This window comes from Poecilia formosa, unplaced genomic scaffold (assembly GCF_000485575.1).
Source record: "Poecilia formosa unplaced genomic scaffold, Poecilia_formosa-5.1.2 Scaffold41, whole genome shotgun sequence".
NCBI lineage: Eukaryota > Metazoa > Chordata > Actinopteri > Cyprinodontiformes > Poeciliidae > Poecilia > Poecilia formosa.
Genome location: NW_006799980.1, coordinates 2600160 through 2611777, shown reverse-complemented (window position 1 = coordinate 2611777; position 11618 = coordinate 2600160). Strand labels below are relative to the sequence as shown.

Here is an 11618-nt window from a genome sequence, read left to right as displayed (position 1 = left end):
TAACCTTTCCCACCGGAAGCAGTCCTGTAAAGTAAACCCTGAGAGCTTCTGGAGGTGACAGCGCAGCTTCACATGTAACAAAAAGATGTCTAAAAGCACTAAAATAGTTCTGGTGTTTGGAGGCTTCATAACGGCGGTGGCCGCTGCGTTTTATCCCATATTTGTCTACCCTCTGACACATAAGGAGGAATACAGTAAGTAACCGCAAAGACTATGTTGTAAACAGTTAGCATTTTGTGTCATTTTGATGTCTAATTAAAGTCACAGTTAAACGCAGTGTTGTTTTTTCTCCCATTTAAATAAAATTAACCAATCAGAATCGACTTTGGGTAATTTCAACAATCGTTTTAATCGTTTCTTTTCGACGTCCTCCGGTTTGGGAGCAACAATAAGAATGGGTTTCTGTATTTTGCTTGTTTGATTAGACATTCAACTCAATTCAGAATTACTTTATTTATCCTAGAGGAGAATTAAATGTTATAACGGATTATTCAAGTATCTTCAAAAAGTTGTGAGCTGGACGAACCTCTGGTAGCAGTCAGCCTTGCAGCGAATCTGAAGAGGCCTCTGACTGAAGACGCGTTAGGAAATACAAGAATGAGAATTAGCAACATTGTACTAGTGTTTTTCAGGAGTTCATTCATGAAAATATGTGACCACAGTGGAATATTTAACTTAGATTCTGTCGTCCTCTTCTAGGAGAAGTCCAGAAGGTGAACAGGGCAGGAATCAATCAGGCCGATATTCAGCCTGCAGGTAAGAAAGCTGCTGAAATTTAAAGTTCTGCTTGCTTTTATCTAACTTAAATGTCACTCCAAATCAGAAAAAAGTCAAACTGAATCCCCCCTCCCCCCCTCACACACACACACACACACACACACACAAAATCTTCTTTCCAAAATAGCAATAGTACCAACAGTGTAAATTTTTCATGCACACAGGTGCAGACATCTAGGTTTATATAACCAGTATGGTGAGAGTACTTATTTAAATTAATCAGAGCTTATTTACAATTATCTGATCCCACCTGGATCAGATAATTGAATCTGATCCAGGTACAATTTTTCGGAGCAAAAATTACCAAGTTGCTCCGATAGTATTTTTCCACCTTTTTTTTTTTTTTTTTTCAAATACATTAGGACAAACAATATCCAGTTCCCTTCCAGAGGAGTACCACCAAATACAACACAGTGGTTCTCCCAAAATGTACACACGTGGCACCTTGTGAAATACCAAGAGAGTATAAATAAAAATCAGCTAGAAAACTGAAAATGGAAAACTGAAAATCCTTTTCTCAATAGGATGAGGATTTAGAACAACCCTTCTAGATCTATAGAACCTCTGAGGGATGAGTTCGTTTGAAGAGGAGATCTAACGCAGAGGTGTCAAACTTTTCCGTTTGGCATTTTTTGTTTATATCCCTTGCCCAAAACATAAACTACATTGTTGAAATATACTTGATATGCAGTCAATTCTTCAATAGCAAAGGTGTCCAAAGTCAATCATCAAGACCGCTTGCACTGCCTGTCTTAGATGTTGCCCTAAGTCGGCACATATGAATCAAAACAATTGTTCTGCTAACGAGCTAAGTGGCATGCCGAGGAGGTGATTAAGTCGTTTGAATCAGCAGCTTTGGAGCTAAGACGCATCAGAAACCTGTAGAGTACTTACATCTAGGACTAGAGTGAAAAAGAGAGAAGAAGAAAAAATAAGGAAACACTACAGGAGAAACTCTCATATGGTTATAACCCAATCATTAATGTCTTCAGTTGAGAATTGGCACCACTATTGAAAGGTATTCTTGTGTTTTCTGAATTTTTGCACGGTTTGATGCGTTTTTTGTTTGTTTGTTTGTTTGTTTTGTTTATGTCTGAAGGTGTCAAGATCTGGTCCGATCCGTTCAAGCCTGTAGAGAAATGAAGACAGTGAGAAGTCCTGCTCACTGATGCTATTGAAATCATGAGTATGTTTTTGGAGTGCTTGGTGTGTGAATGAGTGAAATACTTACCGATTGTTTTGACGGCTTTGGATGCGTTTCTACTTAAATAAAGTCAACCATTAAAAATGTAATAAGTGATTGTGTTTTTTGTTGACCACAAGGGGGCGCACTATCCCCTCGTGTTCTGAAAGGCACTGAACCCGGGAAAGCTTTATTTTAAGGGAGGGGGTTGGGGGAGAATCTTTGTATTTCTAAAAGTCTCACTCTGGTATGCAGTATGTAAGTAATTATAATAAAATGTAAAAGTTTGTTTACACATCTCTTTTTGAGCCTCCTTTGACGTTTTATTTGCTTTTAGATGATGTGGGACTCATAAAATTACTTCAACAGCAGAAGGAGCGTAATGTGCAAGATGTTTTTTTTCCCTAAAATGGAAACCCAAGAGCCGAAGTTATTCTAAGACAGATCGGTTTGCATTATCGTCTCCCCGTCAAGAGACTTTGGGTTTAATACGCATATAGTATTATCTATAGGCTGAACTGACAGGGCAGATCCACGATTGGCCTTTCAGAAACCCACTCGATGTGGTCCAGACTCCCTTTACGAGACCACTAGTGGTGTAAAAGCAGAGAATTTCTAAACTGATTTTCTTTTTTTTTCTTCCCCCTTTCCTTCTGCACTTTTGTGGTTTCCTGGCATTGACCAGCTTCCACTTTAGGAGTTTTGTCCATCAAAGTACTTCTGGAGGAAGGATGGATTAAGAAAGAACCAAAGCATGTGTTTATGGTTCTTCAGAGATGCTACTTTCCTAAAGTCCCCCCCTTAAATCCTTCACGGTCCTCCGTGTGGCCTCCGCTTTTTTGGAGGGGGGGGATTTCTGGATTGTTGTTGCCAGTGATCGCCACTCTCCCCTCTGAGCTCCACTCCCCCACCACCAATCAACAACCCCCTTTTGTTTATGAGAGGTTGTTATTGTTGAACGGTGTTCAGAAACAAGAGAAAACTCAAGAGCGCGGCTGCTAAAGCAAATAAGAGCTGAGGCAAGGGGTGAGGGAGCGGGAGAAGAGGAGGGGAAGGGGCAGCTAAGAAGAGAACGAAAAAAAAAAGAAAAAGAAGCAGAAATTCCTCTCATTCCCCGCTGGTGTTTTCCAGATTCCTCAAGCGACAGCTCCGTGGCCGTGCGAGTGAAGTAAGCAACCAGAGGGGAAACTGAAGCGAACGACGAGAGGAAGAGAAGCGCATTCTTGTGGGGACGCGTCACCTCCACGCAGAATAGAAAAAGATACTCGATCTCTGCTGCTGAGCCGGGCAGGCCGTGAGGCGAGGGCCCTCAGCTTTGAGGCCCCCCTCCTCACGCCTTCATGAGTGACTGCTGGAGGAGTTGCGGACACGCAAATGCACTCCTTAAATCTCTCCTCTGAAAGCAGGGGCACCTTGGAGTTGATGGCCGCCTTTTCATAGTTGTGTGTGTGTGTGTGTGTGTGTGTGTGTGTGTGTGTTGTCTAGTCCTGTTGATGTGCTTCGCGTCACATTCTGTGGGATACGTATGGAGGGACAGCCATGTCTATAAAACACTCCAAGGGGTCACGGCGCACTTCAAACCAAACACCAACACAACAATATCGCCACCGCAGCTCTTTTTCCTCCCCGGCCATTAAGCCATCACACAAATCTCTCGCCGCTATTGAGGAAGGTTTGGAAAGTGGTGACACATCCTCGGAGCCCTCTGCATCTCGTAAAAGAAAAAAAAAAGCTAATTAGCTGAGGTTTCTTTCTAATTGCCATGGGAACAAGGGTCGGAACTGAAGGAAGGGAAAAGGAGAGAGGCTTTTGGAAGGGATTTGGCTTGTGCAACGATCAAAACATGAAGGGAAATTGATCTACTTGAAAGCAAGAAAAATATCTGAATAAACTGAAAAGTTGTCCTGTTAATCACCAGACTAAGATTTAGTTGTATAACCCAACTGCTTTGCATAGAGTCAACAAATTCTGGCAACTGTGAGCAGGTATTCAAGCCATGATGATTGGAGTCCCTCCATACTTCTTCTACGTTTGGTTTTGCTTTAGAAACAGCTTGCTTGATGTTTTCTATTGGATTAAAGACCGAGGATCAGGTCCTATTGTTCTATTGTTCTTACACCAAGATGCTGCTCACTTACTGGTGTGTGCTTTGGGGTTGTTGAAACACCCACTTCAAGGGCATTTCCTCTCTATTGCACACTGATGAAAATGGTTGAGAAAATTTCGTCCAAATATTGTATCATAAAATCCCATCAGAGAACCTTCACTCCAATGAAGTACAATGCTATTGGAGGTACAGTAAAGCTAAGACACGGTGCAATACTTTCAAATACTTACATAAATTACTTCTTCATTTGTCAAAGAGTCACTGCTTTACCATACGGCTATCACATATTGATAAACCGAAGAGGGGCAAAAATAAAAAATAACAAATTACCATACAGTTAATAAAGTTATCTTTTTTTGAATAACCTTTTATGCTGCTAAATGAGAGTATTTGTTTTTTCCAAACAACTGTGGCGTGAATTAAGTGACTGATAAACTGTGTGGACAAGCAGGTGCAGACAATGAATGGATGAATTCACCAACTTCATACAATGATTTACTTATACAGAATTAGCATCTCTTAACTTTTCTAGGACACCTAGTCGTAAAGTTGCCACGTAGGAGCATAATTTCTACCAAAAACAAAAGTTTGGGTGTACTGAGTATTTTCATTCTCTGTCAAAGTCCCCTATCATTAAAAATACTGATTGTACTTTTTCTGACAAACATCAAAAATGTACCTTTAGCCACCTGACCAAATTTCATCGACGTGCTCCATAAGTAAAGGTATCAGGGCTCCTCCTGTGCTTTGACAAAAAAAGATAAATAAAAAATACAACACAGTTGTGTTTCCTCTTACAAACCAAGCAGGGCCCAGGTTTGACATCTCAAACATACGACCTTGTAAAGCAGTTTACTGGAGTGCCGTCCACATTCTTGGATCTCAGCAGGCGCGCGGCTGTGGAAACAGACGGCTTCCGTCTGAAGCAACGTCGGGAAGAAGGAGAAAGACACCGGCTGGCCTCCCAGCAGGCCAGAGAGGTCGATCCCACACACCAATCCTGTCACCGGTATGGCCTAGAGTTAGCTGAGCCTGCAGCATCACTAGGTGACTAAAATGGTTTAATTGAACTCCAAACAATCCACCTGCCTTTTTTTGTTTATATTTTGCCATCACATTGTACCCATTTTCTCTTTTTACAATCACAATCTTTCATCCAGACTAAAATCTAATAAAGATTTAGTTGTAATTTGGTCATTTGTAGGCATTTTAGTTTCAATATAGATTTAAGTGAAATCGAAGGACTTGTTTCCACAATCGGTTTCTCCGAAGCTTCCCAGAACATTTTTACGCACAATGGCAGTTTGTGTGTGTGCTATGTCCGTTTGTTTTTAATACCTAGTGGGGACCATTTTCCTGACAGATGTACGCTGTGGGGACCCACTGCTCCTTGTGGGGAAACATTGTTTTTGGGTCAGGGGTCAGATTTAGGACTAAGGTGTGAATTGAGTTTTGATTAGGGTTAGGGTTAGGTATGTAATGGTTAGGGTTAGGGTTATGATAAGGGTAAGGTACAGGCTGTAGAAATGAATGGAAGTCAATGGGGGACTTAAAACCTTAAAAGGTGAAAAGAGCAACACAAGAACAATCAAGTTTTATGATTTCCTTCTTCTTATATCTGTAGGTTAAAAACATTTCTTTATAGGTAACATTTAGAATGTAACGGACTTAGCTTATTATGGAACACAGATTTACTTTTGTTATTTGAAACTTCAGATTAAGTCTAATTTCTCCAAATCATCCAGCCATTCCACGTGTTTTAAATTTGATCTAATTGCATCTAAACTCCCCCAGAGTTTTACTGCTTTTATCCATGAACAGTAAAATCAATCATTCTATGGAAATTGGGACAAAAAATGTTCCAACAACACAATTGGTGTTGGCAGCATCATGCTATTGTGTGTATTATTTTTATTTATGTTTTTTTAGAACCTGGAAAAACTTGAGACTCTGGTCAACGACGCAGAGTTGTAGTGTTCAGATCAAAGCTGCAGGCCTAGTCAAAGTCCCGACCTTGATACAAATTGCAAACCAGAGGTCTGACTTGAAAAGTAATTGGCAGAACTTTCAACCCCCATTTGTGCAAAAGATTTTCCGCTGTAATTGCAGCACAATGATACAAAAAAAGTGGTTGTTTTGTGAGAAAATATGAAAAAGCTCAAATGGCACCAATACTTTTGCGTATCTCCCTAATACTCAGAGTATTTATGTTCTGTTTTCAATACAAATATGAGATTTTTCATTTTAGAGCATTACACTTGATAAATCTCCCATAGAAAGGCAAAAACATGTCGGAACAAAGAGGGCTCAGATGCACTCGTGGCTTAACTTAATGAAGCCCCGTTTCTTCACGACTCCTCAGACGCTGAGCGTGATTAAGCAACACTTCTGTGTGAGGTAAGTAGGAAATTTTTAAATGTGGCTTCCAGAGTGCCAAAAGCCTGTCTGCTGGCCACTATCCACGAGCGGACCTCAGGAAGAAACATTTGAGCAATCAGTTAGAGTACAAAGTTTTAAAAAGGCTTTAATATTTCCTGTATTTTTATATGATTTTTCCCCCTCTTCCCTTCAATGGAGAGGAAAATCTCTCTTATAGGCCAATGTATTTCTGTTTTAAAGTGGTTGTCTCTCGTTTGATTGATTTTTTGGAAACAAAATGCTGCAAACCACAATTACATTTCACTTAGGGCTCTTTCTCTCTCTCTCTGTCTCTCTCTCTCTGACACACACACACACACACACACACACACACACACGTGAAATATTATCATCACCCATCCCAAGCACACACCACTACATCACGGCCCGCACGTGTGTGCAGGGCCGGCCGTCAATCAGCGGTGTATGGCAGGTTTCCGTTTTACAGACCCATTACAATCTTTAAAAACGTCTTTTTGCACCAGAACTGCAGGCCGGCTGTTGATTTAGGCAGGGTTACCGACAACCAGGGCCAGAGCTGTAAGCGATCACGCTATCCTTTTCCAAAAGCTCTCGAAAAAAAAAAAAGCCAGGAAGAGAGAAGAGTGGAGGGAGAAGTGGACATGATTCATCTGCCACCTTAATGCCTGACACATGCGTTCGCTTAAACGACTCTGCAGCCTATCAAAGTCATCACTCACTTAAATGAAAATGTGGAAAGCTCTCACAACTACTTTTATTATTATTCTTATTCTTATTATTATTCTTAGTGGAGCTGTTTTCATTCATATTTCCTGGTGGGACATTTTTTTCTTCTTCTTCTTCCATTCAGTTTGAGGGACTCCTTCAAAACAGGGCCTAAGAATTACATTAGGAGCACAAGATAATGTACGCCGTCTCACGGAGCTCGTTAACAGCGTGTTATGCAATAAACATTTTTTTAAAAACGGTCAAATGTGCAACGAGGATGATCTAATGTGACACACAGAGAGTCATGTTTTAGTTTAGCTCGGCGTGCAGCAGGACTGAATGAGTCACAGTGTTTTCATTTGGCTACACAGGTTGTTACGATCCGGTTTAAATAGAAAGATGATTAAACTTTTGGCTTTGCGTGATTCACGCTCGTTAAAACGTTTCACGTGTCACATCGTTGCAACAGAACACAAAGGGCAGGACAATTCCTCAGCGGATGAGAAACAATCCACGCTTCTCTGTTTTGATTTGCTTTGTAAATGAAAATTTTAAAACTACGGTATGCATCTGAATCTGCCCCCTTTACTCTGACAACCACCAATAAAATCCAGATCAGTAAGTTCCCTTGTGATGTCGTCTATTACACGACCTCACAAGTACCGCAGACATGATCGTCCATCTGAACTGAAAGGTCGGGCAAAGAAGGTTCACACAACAAGTTCGTAAAGTGATAAAACAAAATATAGCAAGATTGACAATATCAACAGGAGTAGTAAAAATAATAATAATATACTGTGTTGTCATTAGAAATATCAAACTCACAATATGCAACTGAATTAAAATAAAAATGTTAGAATGTCCTAGTGAAAGTCCAGTCCTAATTGAGAATTTGTCAGAAATACTTTTCTTTTAGTCTAAAAGAATCTAAAAGGAATAAAATAAAATAAATCAGTCTTCGCCTCTTCCATACAGCTAGAAACATAACGCAGAAGAAGATTAGAGGCAGAATAAAAATACACGCCACACTTTCCAGATTTTCACTTATAAAGAATTTCGAAATCCACGTGTCGTTTCCCACCTGCATTTATCAGATACTTCCATCCGAAACGCTGAGCGGTTCCATACGTTGAAGTTTGTGGGTGTGACGTTATAAAACATTGGAAAAGAGGAAGGAGATTTAATTGTCCTTGAACTGAGCCAGTTTAACACCTGTCGCGTGTTGAGCTGCATCTAAACTCGACGTTTTCATTTCGAGCAAACGCCGTGCGGTTGTCGAGCGCCTGCGTGTTTCATCAGGGCCTCGAGGATATGACAGCCGAACAGATGACTTGGTTCTGAGTGGGAATTCTGGGAAAGTCGAGGAATTTTGGACGCCTTGACGGAAGACAGACTGTCTCCTCCTTTGCTGCTTCCCCACCGAGCGAGAGGAGGAAGAGTAGGAGGAAGAGGAGGAGAAGGTGCAGTTCTGCAGTGTGTCCATGCAGTGGGAGTTGAAGGCGTCCTGAGGGAGCTGACCCAGAACAATGACAGGTTTTGCAGGGCTAGAGCCAAGCATGTGACCCCGAAATGTGGCTAATATCAAACTTTAACCAGCACTGATTCCAGCTAACGTCCAGATTTAATTCAACAAGGACAGTTTAATTTCAAGTAGTCTAAAAAAAAAAAATTCACTTACAATCTCACGTTAGTAATCTGTAAGGAATCGCTTATTGTCATGTGTGTTGGAACAACTGTGTTGCGGTTTTTGTTTTTTTCTGACAGCTGTAAGACAGAGCAGGAGGACTGAAAATTATCCAGACAGTGAGTGTGGTGTTCAAGTGTGCAGCTGTTAGTCCTGCATGCCAGCAAGAGAGATATGCTCTTTTATTTTTATTTTTTTTACAGTTATAGGACATTTTTCTTCAGATAACACTCAAAAAAGGAGTAAAGGTTTCACATTTGCAGAGGCTTGGATAGTTTTGGAAAGCAGAGTGAAGCTGAATGAAAGTGAAGATGATGACTGCTTGCTTTATGACTTGGCTCCCTAAAGGCTCGTCGTCTTCATCGGAGACTCGCAGATGAGATTTCAATATCTGACCTCATCTGGTGCTGGAACAATGTGATAATGAAGCAAGAATCTTTCGTTTCAGTTTTTCATTGAAGTTTAATGCGTACGATCGGGCGTATGATGAGCTTGTCTGTTTTTTTTTAAATATTATTTTTATTTTTTTAGCAGAAATATTGATGGAAGTTCAAATCGTCACAGTCTGTGGTCGAATGTGCCTGGAAAGCAAAAGGTTTTAATGACTAATCCAAGGCTGAGAGACGAAAACAAACATGGCCAGCTAATATTACAAGAGGAAAAGAAAAATGACCACAACGAATGATGCTGTAACATTCAAAAGATGCATTGTGCTGCACAGACAATCAGGATCGCAATCAATCTTTTTAATCCAACAAAAATACTATCTAACGGATGATTTATGATTATCACACCAATCTATATTCGCTATCGATTCTAACTGAGTTGAGAGACATGCAAAGATGGTATAAAGATAATTCTGAGTGCTACTAAAGCTTCCCCACTGAGCAACAGACTTTATTTTCCTGCAAAGGCTAAACTTCATTTCGACACGAGGGAATGGTAAGTCTGTTTATAACCACGGTGAAGATTTGATCTAAAATTTGCTTAAACTGCTACTAAAATTTAGCCTAGAAAGCAGGAGAATGTCAAAGAGAGACTCATTAATTTCATTAAAAATGAATTTTGTCCTTTCCGTTTTTGGCATTGCTCTGATAAAATCAATGTGAAGAAAGATTCAAACTAAATCTGTGCACGGACTTTGGACAAATACTGAGCAAATGTTCTAACAGTGTGTGAGTTTTAGGAAGGAGTCGTCAAGAGAGCCTGATCAGCCAATCGGAGGCCTTCTACTGAGATCAACAGCCAATGAGAAAAATGGATTCTATTACTTATTCTGCCACATTCTTTAGAATTAGATCGACAAAAAACATAAACAAATTATTCTGGTGGACAAACCTTCCTTCTTCCTGGAGCTGTTTCATTCTTTCTGTTCAATAAAAATATTTTACAAGTAACTAGTTATGGATTGTTTAAAAAAAAAATCCATATCTAAAAATAAGCAAAACAAAACAAAACAAAAAAAACCCAAACATAATTCTTATTAAAAAAAAAAACATAAAAGAAATACAAAACCGATGTGCTTACAAAGATTCAGTCTCTTTCAGCTAAACATTTTAGAGCCATGAAAACAAAGATTCAGGACGGCCGTCGGCGTTGTGGCTAACGCAGTTCTTGCCCGTGATTGGTCAAATCTGACGCTCATGCACGCGACAAAGCACCAAGACGTATCTGCTACTGAACAAAGGATAATAGTTCAGCATGGAGCAGATGTTGAACTGTGATATTGTCAAATAAAACCTGACTATAACAAATTCATTGCATAGAAATACAAAAAAAAAGAAAAAGCAGGGAACAATCTCCGCACAAACACCGATCCCCAAACATGTCAGACACAGACTCATTGCAGGAACAAAGTTTTAGTTGCTTTCCCCTGTCTGCCTCTGACCGCCGTATTTGTTTCAGTTTAAAGTTTTCTTTGCCAGGTTGTTAAAGTCAGTGGTTGTGCTGGCAGTAGCAGACGATGGAGGAATGCCTACAAACGAGAGGAGAAAATGACTCTCGATTCTGGATTTGTAACCAGTGGCTGACATCTGTTTCAGCCGTACGGGAACAACTATATCAATCTCGAAGAAAACAGTCCCGGAGGGTTTTTTCCCCCCCCTTCTTCTTCTTTTTCTAACATATCTGTCAGACAAATAAAAGAACGCTTCAATTATCTAGAAATCAGCAGAACAGATCAGGTCTATTCTGCTCACAAGCCTTTCTTTAGCTACATGTTTTAAATGCGGTGCGATAACCATGTTTTAGTTAAAGAAAAAACAAAAGTATTTTGTATTTATTTTCTTTCAAATTAAAACATGACACTTCAGAAGCTTTTAGGAGTATTTCTACTTTTTTTTATTGTTTAGACTAAAATTTAACAGAAAAAAAAAAGCAAAATGTCGAAGAAAGAAATCTAAACATTTCTGGGAGGATAAAGCTGGAATGTGGGGAGAACAAATACTTCACACAAAGACTTGCAGCAGTTTTCTTTTAGAGCATTTTGACTGGACTTTGACTGGGCCATTTCAGCACAGGAATATGCTTCGATTGATCTCTGGGTTTATGTTTAGGGTTGTTGGGGTTTTTTTTCATCATCAGAAAAAGTTAACTTGTCAGAAACTGCTGCCCACCACAGGCCACTGGACACAATGCTGGTAGGTTATAAACTAGTGACTAGGAAACTGGAAAACATAGAGGATTAGTGTCAAAAAAGAGAACAAAAGCTTCCAGACATTTGCTCCAGGAGTCCCTTACATTTCTGATCCGCAGAAGAA

The 11618-nt window shown here is 40.0% G+C and overlaps 1 protein-coding gene across 1 annotated transcript; it reads left to right on the top strand.

Annotated features, from left to right (window-relative positions):
• LOC103137556 (small integral membrane protein 20) lies at positions 1 to 2070 on the top strand. Its single transcript, XM_007551349.2, has 3 exons — positions 1 to 194; positions 700 to 756; positions 1877 to 2070. Exons 1-3 carry the CDS (start codon positions 86 to 88, stop codon positions 1918 to 1920), a joined length of 210 nt encoding a protein of 69 aa, XP_007551411.1. The 5' UTR covers positions 1 to 85; the 3' UTR covers positions 1921 to 2070.
• Positions 2071 to 11618: the final 9548 nt, after the last annotated feature.

Bases quoted from the DNA above. Each gene is read 5' to 3' on its own strand.
- LOC103137556 (XM_007551349.2), top strand. From the start codon at position 86: ATGTCTAAAAGCACTAAAATAGTTCTGGTGTTTGGAGGCTTCATAACG. The intron at 195-699 runs GTAAGTAACCGC...GTCCTCTTCTAG, and splicing joins GACACATAAGGAGGAATACA to GAGAAGTCCAGAAGGTGAAC. The intron at 757-1,876 runs GTAAGAAAGCTG...TTATGTCTGAAG, and splicing joins GGCCGATATTCAGCCTGCAG to GTGTCAAGATCTGGTCCGAT.